The following is a 19,219-nucleotide window of genomic DNA, read 5'->3' as shown; positions in this document are numbered from 1 at the left end:
AACTTACAATGTTCGCCACAAGCAGCGCAGCGCAGTAGTGCTGTTCTCACATTAACGCACGGAGCCTGTAGTTCAATACTGTAAACAAAGTGCTGTTCAGGGTAATTTGATGCCCGATGTAAACAAATACAGCTGGTTAAATCGTATTCTGATTGGCTGCCGGCTCTGCATCGTCGTTCAACCAATAGGTTCTTTCCAACAAAGTCCCTCTACGGGCAAGGTTAGTATATATAACAAATTACCCACAACGGTTGGCTTGCGGTCATTGGCAATTAGGCGTGACGTCACACAGATACCTGCTCTCTGAGTGCGGGAGCGCTTTCCAAATTGATTTAGTGATTGCAATATGTTTTAACTAAACAGTTATTAGCTCGTGTGTCCCCTATACCTGCTTAAAATGACTTTCTAAATAGTAGACAATAAACAAAATAATTTACAATACAAATGCTAATCGTGTCACAGTGGTCATTGCTGATAGGATTTTAGTGGCCACACTACGCTACTGAAATCCAATAATGTATTCTGAGTTAAACAAACCTGAGCATTAAATAAGACAAATAAACAAGGAAGCGAACAAAAGAACGAACAAAGAGTTCTATTATGATGAAGTGAATCTTACCTGAACTGTTAAGTTTCTTCATTTTCTTTATCTTCTTGACTTTCACCCCCCATAACGCTGATACGTTTGCTTCCATTTTTCCCTCTCCTCACGCTTGTTAAACATTGTATACGTGCATATGTCCTGATTTTCACAAATGTGACCACAAAATCAAAATTAGGATAACTTGCACATATTAAGGAAACTAGGTTCTGTATTACTTCCAACCCTCTGCGGACGGTAAGTCAGTAATAAAAACAGAAACGTTCCTCCATATCTCGTACAATTCATGACCACTCAGCTGTCGGCTCTGTAAGACCACCGTATGACAGACTTTGAACCCAGGTCCCCGAACAATACGTACTGTCGAACGTTCCTCCTATGTCTGTTTGGAAACCTTAAGTGTGAATGAGGGCTTTCGTATTTTTAAGCCATCCAACATGCAATGTAATTCAAACCTCCGACCTCCATTTCAGTCTCAGTTTCACTGACAAATTTTGTAGTAGTATCATATTTGCCTTCCTCAAAATAGCTTTCAGTATGAGAATATTCTAACTCACGACACGTTATTCCGCACTTCCTCAGCATTTGTGATGAGAGATATTCATCAGAGGGGTCCGACTCCATAGCTAAATGGTTAGCGTGATGGCCTTTCGTCACAGGGGTCCCGGGTTCGATTCCGACAGACTTGGGAAGTTTAACCATCATTGGTTAATTTCGCTGGCACGGGAGCTGGGTGTATGTGTTGTCTTCATCGTCATTTCATCCTCATCACGACGCGCAGGTCGCCTACGGGTGTCAAATCAAAAGACCTGCACCTGGCGAGCCGAACATGTCATCGGACACTCCCGGCGAAAAAAGCCATACGCCATTTCATTTCATTATCAGAGGTTTCTGTTCGCGTGTTTTTGTGTTTCACTATTTTACCGGCATTATTTTCGAGAATAATCATCCGAAGACGATTATAATCCTCTTCGTACCAGTCATGTTTATATGCAACCCGAGAGAAATCCATTCACGTCAAACACAAAATAACACTGGCATAAGAAAGCAGCTATTCACTACAAGGACTAGTCGTAGAAAGCACCCTGAAACTATAAAATCAAAACTGCAACTCACTTGCACCTATTAAAGAAACTCACACGCTACTCGCATACTGCATTACTGCACAGACTTAACGATACTGGCGGACAAGGTTACTAAACTTTCCAGTGGGTACCGGTAACTGGCTGACGTCATTACCGAGCGTAGCCGAAGTCCTCCAAACGCAGAAACCCCTGTTCTGGGCAACCTGTTTTATACTAACCTTGCTGCACCACTGTATGGCCGCTTTGCTCATGCGCAACACGAAAAAACCTTTTGAACACAGATAAAATTGCGTTTATCTATCCGTCCGTGTACTATAGTCAGGCTTTCCAACTTACTCTTCACGTCGATCCCTAACGGTTGAAAGTAGTCCGCGGTCTAAAGCAGTAGTATTCAAACTTTTTGCTTGCCGTACCCCCAACATCCAATTCTTTCACCTTCGTATCCCCGAAGTACGAGTGTACTGCGATTATACCAGAAATAACATGATTTTTGTTGGATGCCAATTAATATTAACTGTAATCATCATCATTAGGGCTCGGTTGTTTATGACATATCATATTTTCTCATTATTTCCCAGGAAAATACCATTTAAGCATGATTTTATATACGGTGACTAAAATTACGAAATTTTCACTGGTCATATAAAGTCATATTTTGGCTCTTTTATCGTTTCTTTGTCGTTTTCCGGTAATATTTTTATCATGGTAATATTTCCTCGCGCAGTTTCGTATTTTTGTCATATTTTTATAATTTTATTCCATTTTTGCATGTCTGCTTTCAATTGTCTCAATGGCGAGTTTTTCACGAGTACTTGCTTGCAATCGTCTCAAAGACAGATTTTTCACATCACTTAATTGTTGTCTGTAATTTCTTACAATTACTTTTCTTAGAACGATGAGAATTAGGAGCGTAAGCTGTATAGAAAGAGGCAGATGCTTATAAAGCGGCAATTAGTAAGCCTCACTTGAACTCTAATGATTTGACGTATTTTAAATATGCTCCAATAACATTCTACGATGTTGAGCAGTCTTTCCCGTTATAAGTCAGTGTGGCGTGGAAACAAAAGATTGTTCCTATTTGAAAACTATAAAATATGTGTAACTAGCTGATGTACCCGTGCTTCGCTACGGAATTCTACATCGTATACAGAATACTAGGTTAGGTCGTGTACACGTTGTGATTAAGATTGTATTAAATTGCATAGCTCTCAACGTTACTCTAGAAACGCCACGAAAAAGTCATCAAACTCTTTTTATGTGAAGACTGGTTTAGAGAATTTTCATTGTAGTGGTAGGCCCGCTTGCCTACCATCAGTTACAATCAAGTTGAGGAATTTTCATTATAATGGCAGACTCTTATCCTCCACCTGCCTTTTTACATCCTCAGAAAGACTGAATTAGTGGAATTACAAAATGAAATCAACATAGGTCATTACAATGACGCCAATAGGAATGTCCCGATTAAGAAAGAGTGCTATCATGAAATGCTCGATCAAATGAAAAACAACACATTTTCCCACTTTTAACGAACAGTAGTACGCTGTCGATCTTCCGTCAAGATAGCAACATTCAAGTAAGCCATCTTCAAAACAAGTGCAGGTGGTTAAAGATGGCACCTGTTATCTTGACAATTGTCAAAAAAGAATGTGGAATTTCAAATTGCCCGCTACCACGCGCGTAAGATAGCAGCCATATGGATTTAACCCCGTCAAGATGCCAGCACTGAAGTTTGCGATAGTCTGTTGTTTAAAGATGGTGGCTGTCATATTGACAGCTGTCAAAAAAGCACGTGGAATTTCAAATTTTGCGCGCCCACGTGTCTAAGATAGTAGCCATAATGATTTAGCGCCGTCAAGATGCCAGCACTGAAATTTGCGATAGTCTGTTGTATAAAGATGGCAGCTGTCACCTTGACAGCTGTCAAAAACACGTGGAATTTCAAATTGCCCGCCACCACGTGCCTAAGGTGGTAGCTACATAGTTTAGTGCCGTAAAGATGTTAGCACTGAGGTTAGTGATGCGCTTTTGTTTAAAGATGACAGCTGTCAAAAAAGCACGTGGCTTTGTTTACAAATTCAAATTTCCCGCGCTGTTGAGTCAGCAGTCACGTGACCCGCTCCGCGGCCTCTGATTGGCTCGGGATTGGGAGCTCCACTGCCCTACTACTGTTACTCAAGCCCTAGTTTGCGGATACTATGTTCGTGTTGTTAATGAGAGGATGGAATGTGACATTTGCGTCAGCAAAATCTCACTGCCTAGAACTTCGACACCACTAACGGAACTGATTATGCATTACGACAGGGGAGGAACTCCATATCCAAAATCTTGTTTCCTTTTCTCTTGTTAATCGTCTACTGGACTTTGTTGAAGTTGCTGTGCCCTACTCTCAGACGTCCTCCAAACTTTCGAATGGAACACGAGGACTTGCTACTTCTTCCTTTCAGAGTATGTTCTGATGCAGTGTGAAGTCAAAGAACATCAAGAAACTATTAGTGACATTAACCTAACTAAGTTCCGTAAAATCTCTGTTAACATGTTATTGCGTTAGCGAAAACACAGAAAATTGCCCCGCGGGATATCACACCAGGCCTTCGTCCAGGAAAATCTTCATATTATGAGATGAAGAGGCCAACGACCACTTCACACGGGTATCATAACTGAAGTAATTTACGAGCTTCAGTGAGCATATGACTGCTCCGTAGTGTTTTTCAGGCTGTCGTCATAATAATGCGTTAAGGCATGGCCAACTAAATTCTTAGGCATTGTTGTAGATAATCTTGGAAGGTTCGTGTTAACTATGTCTGGAAATAGGCTATCAAAAATTAGCCATAGAGCCAGACGAAACTCGTGTCCTCGTCCTGAGGTGGTTCATCTTTCTTCAGGCACACCCCCAATGGAGGTGAGCTGCATGTACCATTTCAACCACATACCATCCCTCCTGCTATTCTTAAATTTTTGGCAGTACCGGGAACCGAACCCAGGCCTCCGAGGACGGTAGCTAATAACACTAACCGTTACGCTAGCGAGGTGGACTAGTCAGTACTGTAAGGAATATGTTGAAAAATAAAAATTTCCTTCCGATTATAATGAAGAGTAACAGTGTCAGACTGAATTGTATGTTCAGATTATAATCTAAATTCCAATCTTCGATGTTTGGTAGAAAATAGATTCAAGAAATCTGTTGGTTTTACAATTATGTCTCTGAGAATGATCAAAAGAGCCAAACCATTGAGTCGACATTCACTTGTTTATTGTCAGTTTCTGTATATTATCTTTTGTAAAGTTTCCATGGGTCTAAGCTACGCCACTCTTGCCTTTGTTTGCCTACTTCTAATATTCGGTTCATGCATGTATGACCTGCCAACACGATGCGTATTGAGGCCTATATTCGTATACTGTTTCACAATCAGCTTGATCAACTTGATGCCATGATTTTCTGGATATTCGCTTTCTAAGGCATGGTCATTCAATCATTCAGTGAAAGCAAAATGTCATCGCATATATTTCCTTGAACATTTAATTTAATTTGGGTCTTCCAGGTAAGATCAAAAGGATCTCCTTCACGCCAACAGAGCAAAAACCTCGAGGTCAGCACAAGTAGGTCAATTCACGTGCGGATAATTGTTAAGCAAAATATTATTTTATTCGCACGAAGATTAACTTCATGGAAACATATCCGTGAAATGATACGCTATTGCCGTTTATGATCCTCCTTGAGCAGCTGGCATTTTCCTTCAGAAAAGTGGGTGCTACAGTTTATCGGGAATCCCCAATAAAGACCAACTACAAATATCAGACATTAATGCAGAATCCAACATGGTGGAATCATTGGGCCACTGTCTGCTGTGGAAAGCAGTAGGGCATTAATTCCTAATAATATAACTAACGCCGATAACGTGCATAATCTTCGTAAAGGAGAATTAGTATATGAAATATACATCATGTTTCCATAGTTAGAAAACATGAAACGGTATACAATAATATACCAAAATAGAAACAAGTATTCGACCAACTTACATAAACCTACAGCAGCAAAATTGACAATGTCAAAAATGTGAGTAATTAATATACGTTGGTAATAAAGTGGTTATGGCTTTTAGTGCCGGGAGTGTCCGAGGACATGTTCGGCTCCCAAGGTGCAGGTCTTTTGATTTGATTCCCGTAGGCGACCTGCGCGTCATGAGGATGAAATGATGATGAAGACGAAACATACATAATGGTTAATATTCCCAACCCTGCCGGGAATCGAACCTGGACCCCTGTGACCAAAGGCCGTCACGTTAACCATTTAGCCATGGAGCCGGACAATATATGTTTGTAAAACAATAACACATAACGCATAAAATATCGTACTCAGTAAATAAGGTATTCAGCAAGCAAGACTACTTTAAATATTCACATGACTCGCTAACATAATCCTGCAACACATGCACATGATAATGACAAAATTTCACCAAAATTCTTTGGTAAAACACAAATACGCACACACAACACATTACAAGAAAAACATCCATAGCACTGAAATGGCATACCATACTCAGTAAATAAGAAATTCAGCATCCTATAATACTGTGCTTTAAATATGCACATTTTATTTATTTACTCGTGTCAGAAGCATACTTAATCATACAGTTAAAATAAAGTGATAATAAAACTATTTACAAAACTTACAAAAATGGACAAACAAAGGAAAATTGACCAAATTTACTGTACATCTAGATGGTGATTTTCCAAAACTGAGCCGCACCTATGGCATTGTCATCAGCAAGCATTAAATCTTGTTCTGAACATGAAAATGGACAGAGAGGACATTTATACATGTGGTTCACTGTTTGTTCTCCACCGCAGTCGCACTTGCTGTCCTCTGATGTGAAGCCCCATAACATAAGTGAGGACTTAGCCCTGCCGAGACCAGTTCTTAATCGGTTAAGAGACCTCCAAACACTCCAGTCTTCATTGTAGCCAGCGGAATATGTTCACGCGGCTCCATCCATTCTTGCTGCTTAGATTTCCACAAGTAAAGTCTTGCCTTATCTGGTGGTCCTATCATAACCATACAGCCAGTACACTTGAAAATGACAAAAATTGATCCAACATTCGTTGGTGCCAGGCTGAGTGGCTGAGACGGTTAAGGCGCTGGCCTTCTAACCCCAACTTGGCAGGTTCGATCCTTGCTCAGTCCGGTGGTATTTGAAGGTGCTCAAATACGACAGCCTCGTGTCGGTAGATTTACTGGCACGTAAAAGAACTCCTGCGGGACTAAATTTCGGCACCTCGGCGTCCCCGAAGACCGTAAAAAGTAGTTAGTGGGACGTAAAGCAAATAACATTATTATTATTATTATTATTATTATTATTATTATTATTATTATTATTATTATTATTATTATAACATTCATTGGTAAATAATATCAATGCACAAAATATTACAAGAAAAACAGAAATTACAGAGGACATTAAAATAACATTCTCAACAAATACACATTCACCAGCCTAATTCTGCATGAAATATACAATTAAAGGTGTATTTATAAGAAAATCATAATTATTGATAAAAACCTTTGCTAACACCTTAGTGCACTTTGTAATCATCGTTTCCAAAGTCATGCTGCACTGACACTCATCAAGGTTACATACTTTACTCTCAATTACCTGAAATCTTAACGCGACCAGTGCCTCTTTCTGATTCTGTAACTTAAGCAATTCTGGTTTATAATTGTCACTAAATAACCCCTGGAAAAGTCTGAACACGTTACAACACAAGGATATGACCATCAATGATGGACACTTCATACGACCTCTCTTCACTATATTAAAATACATCATTTCCCTGTCATTATCCACAAACAATTCATTGTCAGCCTGCAACATTTTAACGCAGACGTCAAACTTTTCACATAATATTTCAATCACTTGTAAACTGGTGTAACTGGTAATGCAGACCAAAATCCACAGTGTTTCAAGGGGAACTGTGATGTGAACTACTTCTTCTAAATTATCAATAATTTCATCATGGCTATTGATATAGACATCATGAGCGAAGTCTTTCAAAGAAAATTCACCAAGTTTTGCAGACCTCGTCTTCAATACACCTAACACTTAGATCTTTATTTCAGATTCAAGAATTTGTTCCATATAAGCATTAAAAATACAACCACTCAATTTCCTGTAAACACCAATATTTCCTCTGAACTGTCTGTCTGCAATTAGGCCGTAAGCACATAAGACCGTTGTTACTTATTAAAAATATATTTACACAGTTCTATCACTGTTATGAGTGTGTATGTCAAATCATTGTATGTTTCACTTGTCAATCTTCCTTCTGTTTACGATATGTGCCGTAAGTCTTTGTATGTTTTTAAACATGTAAGGAATGAAAGGTTCATGTTATCAGGATCAGTAATTGGACTAGCATCTTCATTTCTGGTATATGTACCTTTGTTTGGATGCTGTACATTACAGACTGGCCACCACTTATGAATAAATTTTAGAAACTGGATTGTGCCATCAAGAACATCCACATTCTTATGATCAAAGACTTTACTGCTAATGATACACTCTGTCCCTATTGTTTTTTGATATAGAGCCAACCTAGATAAATTTGGAGCAATTTTTAGTAACAATATCTTCTCTGAATGAAACAACTCTTTAAGGTCTGAAAATTTTGCCTCAGTAGTTGTAAATATGCATACTGACTGTACCACATCAATATTGACCACTTCAATTAAAACAGCAAATGTCCTATCATTGTTTGGTATAATAAGAGAATGTCACAGCCCTTATCAGTAGTTCTGGAGAGTATCTTATTTGATTAGTTATAGAGAGCTCTAACTCTTCCAGGACAAATTTTATTTTACTAGTTCTCTCTGCATTAACTCACAATCTAACTCACGTGCATTTTTTCGAACGGTTCATCAAAAGAGAAAGTTTATCAGTGAGACCAATATGATCATCAGAATAACTTGTTAAATGACTTACCAAAGTCTCAAACTTCGTCTACCTGTCATACTTCAGGTCTTCACAAGCATCAGATTCCAATAAAACCTAAAATGCTCTGTAGGCAAACACACATTTTTGTGAAACACTTGAACTGCAAATGAACTTGAAACTGATGGAAAGTTAATAATGGCTCATCATTCACCTTCACAAACAACACATAATCATCCTTCACTATTACAGTGAATGGTTTAACGAACTTCACGAATGAATGAGTTCCATCCATCCATTATCTAAAGCCTAAGCCTTGTCGCTGCAGCCACATCCCGCGGACTTCAGCTGTCCTTTCCATCGTGACATAGGAAACAAAACCCAGCTGAGTGATTATGTTCCTAAGGTATGAGAGACGTGGTAAAATCTGTAATTTTGTCACTTTCACACCGCTTACTGAAATAACGTCAAAATGCTAAAAATATCACTTCTTCTTCTACCACTTTTCCTACAACTGTGGGGTCGCGGGTTCTAACTGTGTCGCACATGTGAATTTGACCCTGTTTACGGCCGGATGCCCTTCCTGTTAGTGTACGATATTGTCTGAATATGAAGATGAATTTGTTGGGTTAAACACAAACACCCAGTCCCCGAATAAGAAGAATTGATCGTATGCTATTAAAATCCCCAACCCGGCCTGGAATCGAACCCGGGTCACTCTGAAACGAAGGCCTACACTCTGACCATTCAGCCAATGAGTCAGACACTAAAAACAGCACTAACACGTTAAAAATATCTAGATAACAAATAAAGGACACAACAACACTATTTAACACACAAAAATTCGGTGGAAAATTAAATCGTGAATTCCAGTAGCAAGATAACCTCAACCAACTACACACGTGAGCGGTATAAACCAAACTGTATGTAAACATGGCGCCAAATGCCGCCTGCACGTGGCCCAATGTGGCAGACATTTTGTCACGTATCGATATATGCATTCAGATATGATAATATTCTAATTGGCCTTGCTCCAAGAGTGACAGTGCCAAACAATCCGACTTTTGCCAAACAGCACGCTCGTTCAACCTCGCATGTGACTGCAGTGCCAGTGCTACCCTTAGTGGATATGTTAGTCACTCTATGATATTAACTATTCATATTTTTGTTGTGATAATCCTCTCATTTCCTGTGGGACTGGTAAATAAACAGCGCAGTGGGAACACAACCTCTCCTACCTCGAACCTCCTTTCGAGACGGCGGGGTAACACTTCTGAATTAGGTACCTACTATCGTCAGTCCAGCAGTGGCGGTTCGTGCATGAAGGGCTTTTGGGCGCTGCCCCGCCGCCTTTTCAAAAACACGTAACATATTTTCACTCTGTAGCTGATTATATAAAGAGATGGACAAATGTAGCAAAGTCTAACTTATGGTGGTGTGTTATTCAGTTATACAATGTTATCTGTGTTGTTTTGGCTGTAAACGTTTCGCTTTTCTATTGTCAAAAATACGGCAAAAGCTATCTGACCGTGGCATACGTTCAGCAAGCAAGAATGTCTTCTCTTTAGTCCAGCACAATGTTTTCTCTTAAGTCATTAGGCGGTCGGGTGCGGGCAGGAGAACCCTCAGCAAGTTCCAAGTGTTTAACAAGGATGAGGGGTGCGGGAGGAGTCTTGGAAGACGATATTGGCTTGTCAGGGGAAGGAGGAGTGCAGGCGGGGTGTATATGCTTAGAGCATTTAATACTTGAAGGGTATATGGTCTGTCCCGCAGAGCCCATAGCAAAGTCGCCAACCAATTTACATTGTACCTAGGCCTTTCCCCCCACGTCTTACATTATCTGTTGTTAGAGGTTAATTCCAAAACTGTTTACAAAACAATGGATTCCATTAGACAGACTATTTAAACAATTCAGATCTAAAAATAAGCTAAAATGATTTAACATCTAATCATAAGGTGACGGCACTATTTGTACGTTGGTCACATTGCTTTGAGATTTGAGGAAGACGAAATGAATTCGGGCGGACACTGTTTATTTGTTCTCGTGGATGTCGATGTCGTTTGTGATCAGTGAAACAGTTGAGTGCCATAGTAGTCGTGATTGCAGTAGCTTTTAGCCGGCTAAAGTATGTGTGTGTGTTTAAATGCCATTGTAGTGTACTGTTGTGCAAGTGTTCAGTAGATAAAACTACGGTACCATAATAGTTTAAATAACATTGTAAATTCTACCTTCAGTTTTAAGTGTCGTGTTAATACCTTCATTCGTGTGTTTAGTACTTATCTGCCCATTTAAAACTAAATGTTATAGTCTTAATTTAGGAAGACAAGGAAAATGCATTATGTAAATAGTATTTTAAGTAGTGGCGGGATTTTAAGTTTTGAACATAGGATAGAATTAAAGAAATTAGGGCCTCCTCGACCGAATTTAAATATTGCACAAGAACAGAAGAGTTACGAGAACAAAAATGCATATACTAGGAAATTCAGTCCGTCACTTTATAAGCAGGCTGACTGGCTGTGCGGATGTGAGATAAGGAATGCGTCCTTCTGTTACTCTTGTTTAGCAATGAATGTCGTTGACGCTCCATGGACATCAGTCGGGGTATCAGACATAAAACACCTACGTGAAAAAGTGAAAAAGCATAAAATGAGCGAGAAACATATAAACGCTGGTATTGAATTTGCTATGCTTGGTAGAGTAGATATTCGATGCCAATTAGACAGTGCATACAGACTTAAAATTAAACAATCAAATCAACAGGTTTCGAAGAATCGATACATTCTTAGTAAATTAATTGATGCTATTTAGTTCTGTGGGAAGTTTGAACTAGTGCTCAGGGGCCACAATGAGGCATACACGTCTGATAACCCAGGTATTTTTCGAGGTTTAGTCAATTTAACCCTTTATAAGGCAAAACCCTGGGGAACAAAATATATTACTTATTTGATTAAATGCCATGTCACTGGGGTCTACTGTTTAGGTTTTGACCAAAATCTGAGTCAATACATTGTTTGATTATGCGATATCGGGTGGTAAGTATTTTTACCAGAGAGCATTTAGGATTTTTTTCCCACTGAGTGTGCACTGGTAAATATATTTACCACTTTGCTTACATGACTACTTTCCACTGTGTTTTGCAAATAATAGGTGCAAAATGCAGATAGAAAGCATGGAACAAGAAGTACATATAATTATAAATGTCACACTGGCTCTGAAAATTGCACTAGAAACATGGTGTCATGAGGTATGTGATGAAATTGATGAGAGGCCTTTGTTCGTAAAAGACATTGCTGGAACAATATCACAGACATAGAACTAAGGCACATAGTTCTCCTTACAAACTATATGATTCAAAACAAGCTATCATCCAAAATTAATTTCTAAGATCGTATAACAATATCTTACAAAGTAACATAAATATGCATTCAGGCAGGCAAGTGCCTAGGGGAGCGAGGGGTATTTTGGGGTATATCCCCTCATGTCTGATTTCTAAACCCCTCCCCTGTGGAAAGCCCTGATATCAGCCACTACATGAGGCAGTCTGTTCTTACATCCATAATTACCCTAAAATGTAAATTATTATTACTTTCTATATACGCCCCTGAACTCAGAGGAACTGAATACGATACAGATGGACTAAATTTATGGTTTTCCGAAATACACTTGAAGTGTTGTTTGGATATAAATCCATTTTTCATAATTTGGGAAGCTAATACACCTTGTGACTGATGAAACGTACGTCAATTACCTTACATTCCTCCTGCATGTTTTCATATTAGTGAATATAACATGTTGGCCAGAATAGTGTAGGAAAGGGCATATGTAAAACTTGTAACTAGAAGCTTTGATGTCTATTTTCCGATATTTATATTACCAATTGCATTGAAAATGAGTACATTATTAATATGCAAAACGAGCACACTATTTTGCTTTTCTTGGTACTTTATGTGCAGGCCAATGATAATTTGGACAAAATCTTTCAAAGTTAACCACAAAATATGCAATCTATGTTCACAAAACTATCAAAATATTCAAAAATATACATTGTTGTCTTATTTACATCAGGGAAACCTAGTATCTCACTTAAAATGAGCTGTATTTCATGGTCAACACAATGCTTCCACGAGTGAAGTTCAAGTATCGCTCTCTGGTAAACATATGTACCACTTCCCGAAGCGGAACGATTCAAATAGCCGTGAAGCGCGAGTTTCGGAAAAACTGGTAAATATTCTTACCAGAGAGTGTTACTAGACTAGAAAGCAGACAGTTACGGCCACTTAGGGTATTACCATCTGAACAGTTTCTATGGAAACCCAAGTGGTAAATATATTTACCAGCAACCTATAAAGGGTTAATATCAGAGCTAGACAGCACACTGAAAGAACATATCGAAAGAGAACAGAGTATTTGTGGGGTTATCTAATACCACACAGAACGAGTTTCTGAATTCAGTCTATCCCGTGTGCCATCAAAGATTTCGGAAGAAATCTCCAAAACAAATTTTGTGGTAATTCGAGTTGATGAAACCACCGATTGTTCCACCTTTTCTCAACTCGTTTTTGTTGTACGGTACGAGTTGGGTAGCAAAATAAATGAAAGTTTCATAAGTTTTGTGTTGCCTGATAATCACTCATCAGAAGGCATTACCTCTAGAGTATTCCAGGAGTTGGAAAGCTGAAGTTGGACCAAACTCCGGACAAAGTCGTTGCGCAGACCTACGACGGTCATTCAGTAATGAGTGGAAGGCCGACTGGCGTTCAAGCAAGGGTTAAGGTCGTTTACAAAAGCGGTCATTTTGTGCACTGCTACGCGCATCAATTAAATTTTATTGTTGAGCGATGTGCTACTCAGAATAAGCAGGTCAGGATCTTTTTTAGTAATTTAGAAGGATTTTCATCATTTTTTCAAAATCTGAGAAACGAACTGCTGTTTTGGACGAAGTGGTAAACAAGCGCATCCCAAGAAATGCTGCCACACGGTGGAACTTCAAGGCACGATGTGTAAGTACGGTTTTTATGTACAGAAATGAAATATCGGAGTGTCTCGAGAAGATTGCCGATGACAATAATGACTATTCGACAGTGAGAAAAGCCGTAGGCGTAGGGAATCTACTGAAGGATCCCGATTTTCTATTCTGGCTAGAGCTATTCTCTAAAGTTATGCCTCACTGTGACTTTCTATTCAACGAGCTTCAGCACTGCGAAATTGATAGTATAAAAGCTCAAAAAAGCATATCTGATTTCAAGTTATCGGTGCAAAGAGTCAGAAACTCTCTCGATTACGACCATCACTGGCTTAATGGCACAGACACCACCGATGGAAATCCAGCAGGCTCAAGTCAGAAACGCGCACTGTTTGAAGATAATGGAAAGATTGCAGAGAGAGAAGTATGCGATGTTATTTTATCCGGGATAGGGGACCGTTCTTTGTTCAGTGACCATCTGTCTGTTACCAAACTCTTCCAGCCTAGTTTATTTCCGAGGTATAGGATACTGTTCCCGCAAACTGAATTTGAAATTGCTGCTCGATTATTTCCTATTAACCAAATTTAACTATGGCATGAACTCTCAGTTTTATACGGCAGAAATGATTTGGCTAACGCTTCAGGTGCTCTAACACTTCTGACATGTATTTGTGATGACAACCTGGAAGTACTTCTTCCCGAGTCAATTAAGTTATTACGAATGATTTGTACAATTCCGATGACAACGTCAGAAAATGAAAGTTGCTTCTCCACGCTGAAAAAGATTAAGTCGTTCACTAGGAATACCATGGAGGAAGATTGACTTAACGCGCTTGCTATGTGCTCCATCGAGAAACAGCTGTTGGCAGTCCCTAACTTCAACGAATGTGTCATCAACCACTTCGCGGAGCAGAAGGAGAGGAGAATGGATTTTGTAAACAAACAAGTCAGCTAAGGTATCGTTACCTACATTTTTGTATTATTTTCATGTGTATCTTCATCCCGTCATTATCATCATCGTCATCATCATCATCATCAAACTATTAACTTTATACTTATAATAACAATTGACTGACATTTCGTAATCTACTAGAATTGCTTTTCGGATTCAGTTGTTGAGTTTTTTTAGCTGCCTCTGTGGATCAGCGGTAGAGTGTCGGCGTCCGGATCCCAAGATAGCGGGTTCAAACCCGGCAGAGGTAGTCGGATTTTTTAAGGGCGGAAAAAAGTCCATTCGACACTCCATGTTGTACGATGTCAGCATGTAAAAGATCTCTGGTGACACATTTGGTGTTTACCCGACAAAATTCATTAAATCTCAGCCATAGACGCCCAAGAGAGTTTCGGTTTACTCGGTCTGCCATCTAGTGGGGGCCTAGAGTAAAACAGAACGTCGAAATTGACGAGCAGACAGCCAGATGGCGTCAAATTGAAATGTCTGCACACGGTAGCTGAGGCCATACGATTATTATTATTATTATTATTATTATTATTATTATTATTATTATTATTATTATTATTATTATTATTAGCCTATGTTTTTTAACCTCTACCTGAAAAGTATATCGAGTCATGAATTTAGTGGTTTTGTGAACATAAGTATATGTTTTTGTTGATGTTTTAAGGGTATGTAGATTGTAATGCTTCCGGATTTGCGATGCTTTAAGTTTCTAATTTTTCCGCTTCGCGATATTATCTGATCTTCGCTACGTGATCGTTCTGCCTCGGAAGAAGACACTTATTTAGCCAGTGTCATCGGATTATTATTATTATTAATATTATTATTATTTCATCTACAACTATCGTGCTGCTGGACAGTGAAAACTGGACCTTTGAAGGGGGGGAGGAGATAACGGCACAGCCCTGCCAGAGTAAAAATGTCACGAAACGCCACTGCAGTCCAGGTCATCAGCCTGTAAGATCCTCGCATGCTTCTTATGTAATTTGTATCCATTAAACCCCCTCTCTTATTTCTAGATTTCGTTCAGTTGAAGCCTAACTCTTTTACAATATTTCTCAAACTAGTATATATCCTCCTTAACACAGGCCATAATTTAGATGTTGATGGAGTTGTTTTCTGATTAATGTACAGTAAATTCATAGACTGTGCATCCTTATAAAAATTGTCAATGTCCGTTGTATGCTTTTTCCCTTTCCGTGTATTTCCTGGAGTATCAAGTGGAGTCCTTTCAGTGTCTATTCTACCATAATTCTCTTGACGGTCCTCTGCAACACTTTTTTTCATCTGTTATTCTTTGTTGTGCGTTCAGAAACTTTCTTCTCTGCTGCTTTATTCCTATTCTTATCAGCTTCTTTATTCATAAAACTATAAACATTGACTACAATCTGTCACGTTTGTCATCATTTTGTCGTGAACTTCAGTTTTATATTTTACAGATGGCATAGCTCGCTTGATGCAAGAACGGTAGGAGTATACACTTACAAAGAACCGATGCCTTAAGCTACTAACCGTACATCTCAGTCAAGTTTGTCACCAGGAGCAGCCCCTTCCCTTCCCAACCCCTTCCTTTCACTTACTTTCCGTCTTTCGGTTTCCACTAGTATACTATCTGTCATTCAACATGAGATAGGTCCGCAAGCAGACTTTGATTTCTCCTTCAAGCGTCAAATTGATTACTAATTAAAAATAAAATATTAAATACTAATGAACTGATGTTCGCCTAGTTAATTATATATGCCGGACTGAGTGGTTCAGACGGTTCAGGCACTGGCCTTCTGACCCCAACTTGGCAGGTTCGAATCTGGCTCAGTCCGATGGTATTTGAAGGTTCTCAAATACGACAGCCTCGTGTCGGTGGATTTACTGGCACGTGAAATAGTTCTCGCGGGACTAAATTCCGGCACCTCGGCGTCTCCGAAAACCGTGAAAGTAGTTAGTGTGACGTAAAATAATAATAGTAAAAATAATTATTATATTATTATGATTAATTATATATGTATAGTAAAGCAAAGGACAAAAGAAGTGATCAGTGCCTGGAAATATACTTTATAGTTTGTTTTCATGTTTTAAAATAACAGTCATTTTTAAACGATAGAAAAAGTCATATGTAATTGTAATGCATCCAGCAGCAGTGTCAGGAAGTGCAACTTTCATCATTTAATTCATTGGGTGGTATTTTTTGCACTAACGATCCAGTGTATGATAGTTGAGATTTGGTTCTTAGTATTAGTACACATCTGACCGTAGTCAGGGAAACATCCACAAGTGTTTTCACCTTGTTCATTTTTCTTTGTAAAGTTATTAATTTTCTGAAACAAGCAAAAGAATAATTTAATAGAAGAAACCGAGGCTGATTTTTGTTCGTTGTGACACTAGATGGCATGAAACAACCTTCCCCAGTCCTTTCAAAGACAACCAACAGCCTCCTACCATTTTATGCAACATACAACATATATTTATTAAGTATTGTTCAGGAGAATGAGTGGATTTATTTGTTGGAAGTACAAAATTTCCGACCACACCATTGGAAAAATCTACTGATGTAACCAACAAAAAACGAAAAAGTAATATTTGTATTGGAAAAACATACGTTTGTGGAAAAATTTTGCTATTATCGGTTCTATGTACACGGATTTGGAAATGCGCGTAAAACAGCAGCACTCAAACTGCATTAACCTTGGAATAAATCTGCAATTGAAAGTAGAGCTCTGTTTAGTAGCAAAATAATGAACCTTCCGACAAACAACCTACGTAAAAACCAGCCCTGCTCTTCCCTAGAATATTTCCAGGAAGATGACCCACTGGAAAATATTTTGCTCCATAACAGATAGAAACAGATTTTCCACCATTCTGTTTACTTATCAGTTTTAATTTTAATTTAGTATAACTTCAAGGGGAAATACGTACATGCCTAATACTATTATTTTTTTTCAACAGAAATTTTGAGTTGGAGCAGCATTTGGAGAAAGCTAAACTTCTGATCAAAATTCTGGGGTTCACTAGTTACATAACGAACTTCATTCTTGAAAATGATGGAGCTAATTTTGAAGAATGAGTGAATACAATGAAACATTTATACATCGCAATTTATTACAAAGACACTACTAACATATGCCTATTCTTTTAAAACGTATTTACGGATAACCATACGGTAAGTTTATTGTTATTCTACTTAAGTTCATGAATGACTGGAGTATAGCATATTAATTTATTCAACCTTTCAATTGTATGATTTTTTCAGTGTTTCAGAACTTGTTTCTCTATACACACATACTATGCAACAAAAGTGAAGTTGGAAATTTAGAGTTATGGACCAAGGCAAGAATGAACTAAATACAAACTTGATCATAATAGGGAGAAGAAACAGAAATATATATTTTCATTTATATGGAAATAATTCTGGAATAAGAGATCTTGATGGTTGGAAGATAGCATGAGTGTGTAAAATTATTAGTGTCCAGTACACAAATATTAATCAGGGACAGTTGCCACGAAAGTTTTCTTACATTTATTTCGAGAATAAAAATAGACTTAAATGCAGATTAGTACTGCATTCAAATTACTATCGGACGCAAATGAACAAAACGGGATTAGTTGATTGATAACTGATGTTAATGATAGAACTCTATGCCACATTCACTTCTTTCTCTCAAAAATATGTGCAACATGCTTGGCCCTTATAATCACAGTAGTCTGTTTCTGTGAAATGATTTTTTCCACTATTTCCTTTTGTTTGTTTGTTGGATATTGTTTCCATTACTTTGCCTTTTAATTGCACTTCTGTAAAATAGAGAACCAAAAACTGTATATATAAGTTTATATATTATTATACATTTCTTTCACTTGCCGCGAGACTGAATTATCTTGTAAGAATTTTAAACAGCGACTAGTAAAAGAGTGAATTGATGTTAATTCAATAAACTTTCTCCTTTGTGTTATTGGATCGACAAGATCATGTATGATTACATGGTACGCAATCCTGTACCTATGATTGTGTACTGTTATATTGGGTAAACGTTTTCAAATCTAATTGCACAGGTTCTTTATTTTGCTCTTTAATTCATTTGCCTATATTTTAGCTACAGTCTATGACTTGCGAATTAAAATACATGTTGTTGAAGTGAGATTTTATATTTCCACTCATCGTGAATCAGTTAAGAGTATTTTATCTATGTACCATTGGTAGGATTTTAAGAGTACCGGTACTTAGATGTTTTCAAAAAATATACGACTTAACTTTGTACTGTATATCCCAGACGGACACTAGTGTACTGGTAGCACATTAATACTGATCTTGTACGAGTTGTAAGCTTCCAAATATTTTTGGATAAATAAGCAATTGAAGTAGGTACTGCTGGTCTACAAATAGATATTTCAAAAACACAATGTTTATATGTGAATATGCCTGTCACTCTGTGAATAATTGTAAAGAAATAAACAAAATCATTAACAAAGCATTAATCTTTGAATGGATATATATATATATGAATTAACAACAAGAACAAATAAAGACCTTGTATCAAGTCAGGGATGGAAAAATATAGTTTTATTTCAGAACCCACATCCCAGACAGTTTTCTCCATGAAGCACAAGCAAGTCACCAGATTCATACTGGAAATGACAGCCATAATTTTTCTCAACAAAGCCTTCCTTTACATTTCCTTAATTACAGAAAATCCCGG

At 38.1% G+C, this 19,219-nt stretch overlaps 1 protein-coding gene across 2 annotated transcripts in view; it reads left to right on the top strand.

The window, feature by feature from the left end:
- Positions 1 to 19,065, top strand: part of LOC136866446 (uncharacterized) — a 95,766-nt gene extending 76,701 nt beyond the window's left edge. For both annotated transcript variants that reach the window (XM_067143395.2, XM_067143394.2), the window contains exons 5-6: positions 17,475 to 17,688; positions 17,779 to 19,065. In XM_067143395.2, the coding sequence (XP_066999496.2) occupies positions 17,475 to 17,592 (118 nt within the window). In that variant the 3' untranslated portion in view covers positions 17,593 to 17,688; positions 17,779 to 19,065. The remainder of the gene's footprint in view (positions 1 to 17,474; positions 17,689 to 17,778) is intronic.
- Positions 19,066 to 19,219: the final 154 nt, after the last annotated feature.

Source organism: Anabrus simplex, chromosome 3 (genome assembly GCF_040414725.1).
Source record: "Anabrus simplex isolate iqAnaSimp1 chromosome 3, ASM4041472v1, whole genome shotgun sequence".
Taxonomy (NCBI): Eukaryota; Metazoa; Arthropoda; class Insecta; order Orthoptera; family Tettigoniidae; genus Anabrus; species Anabrus simplex.
The sequence above is the reverse complement of the archived record's forward strand: the minus strand, read 5'-3'. Positions and strand labels throughout refer to the sequence as shown.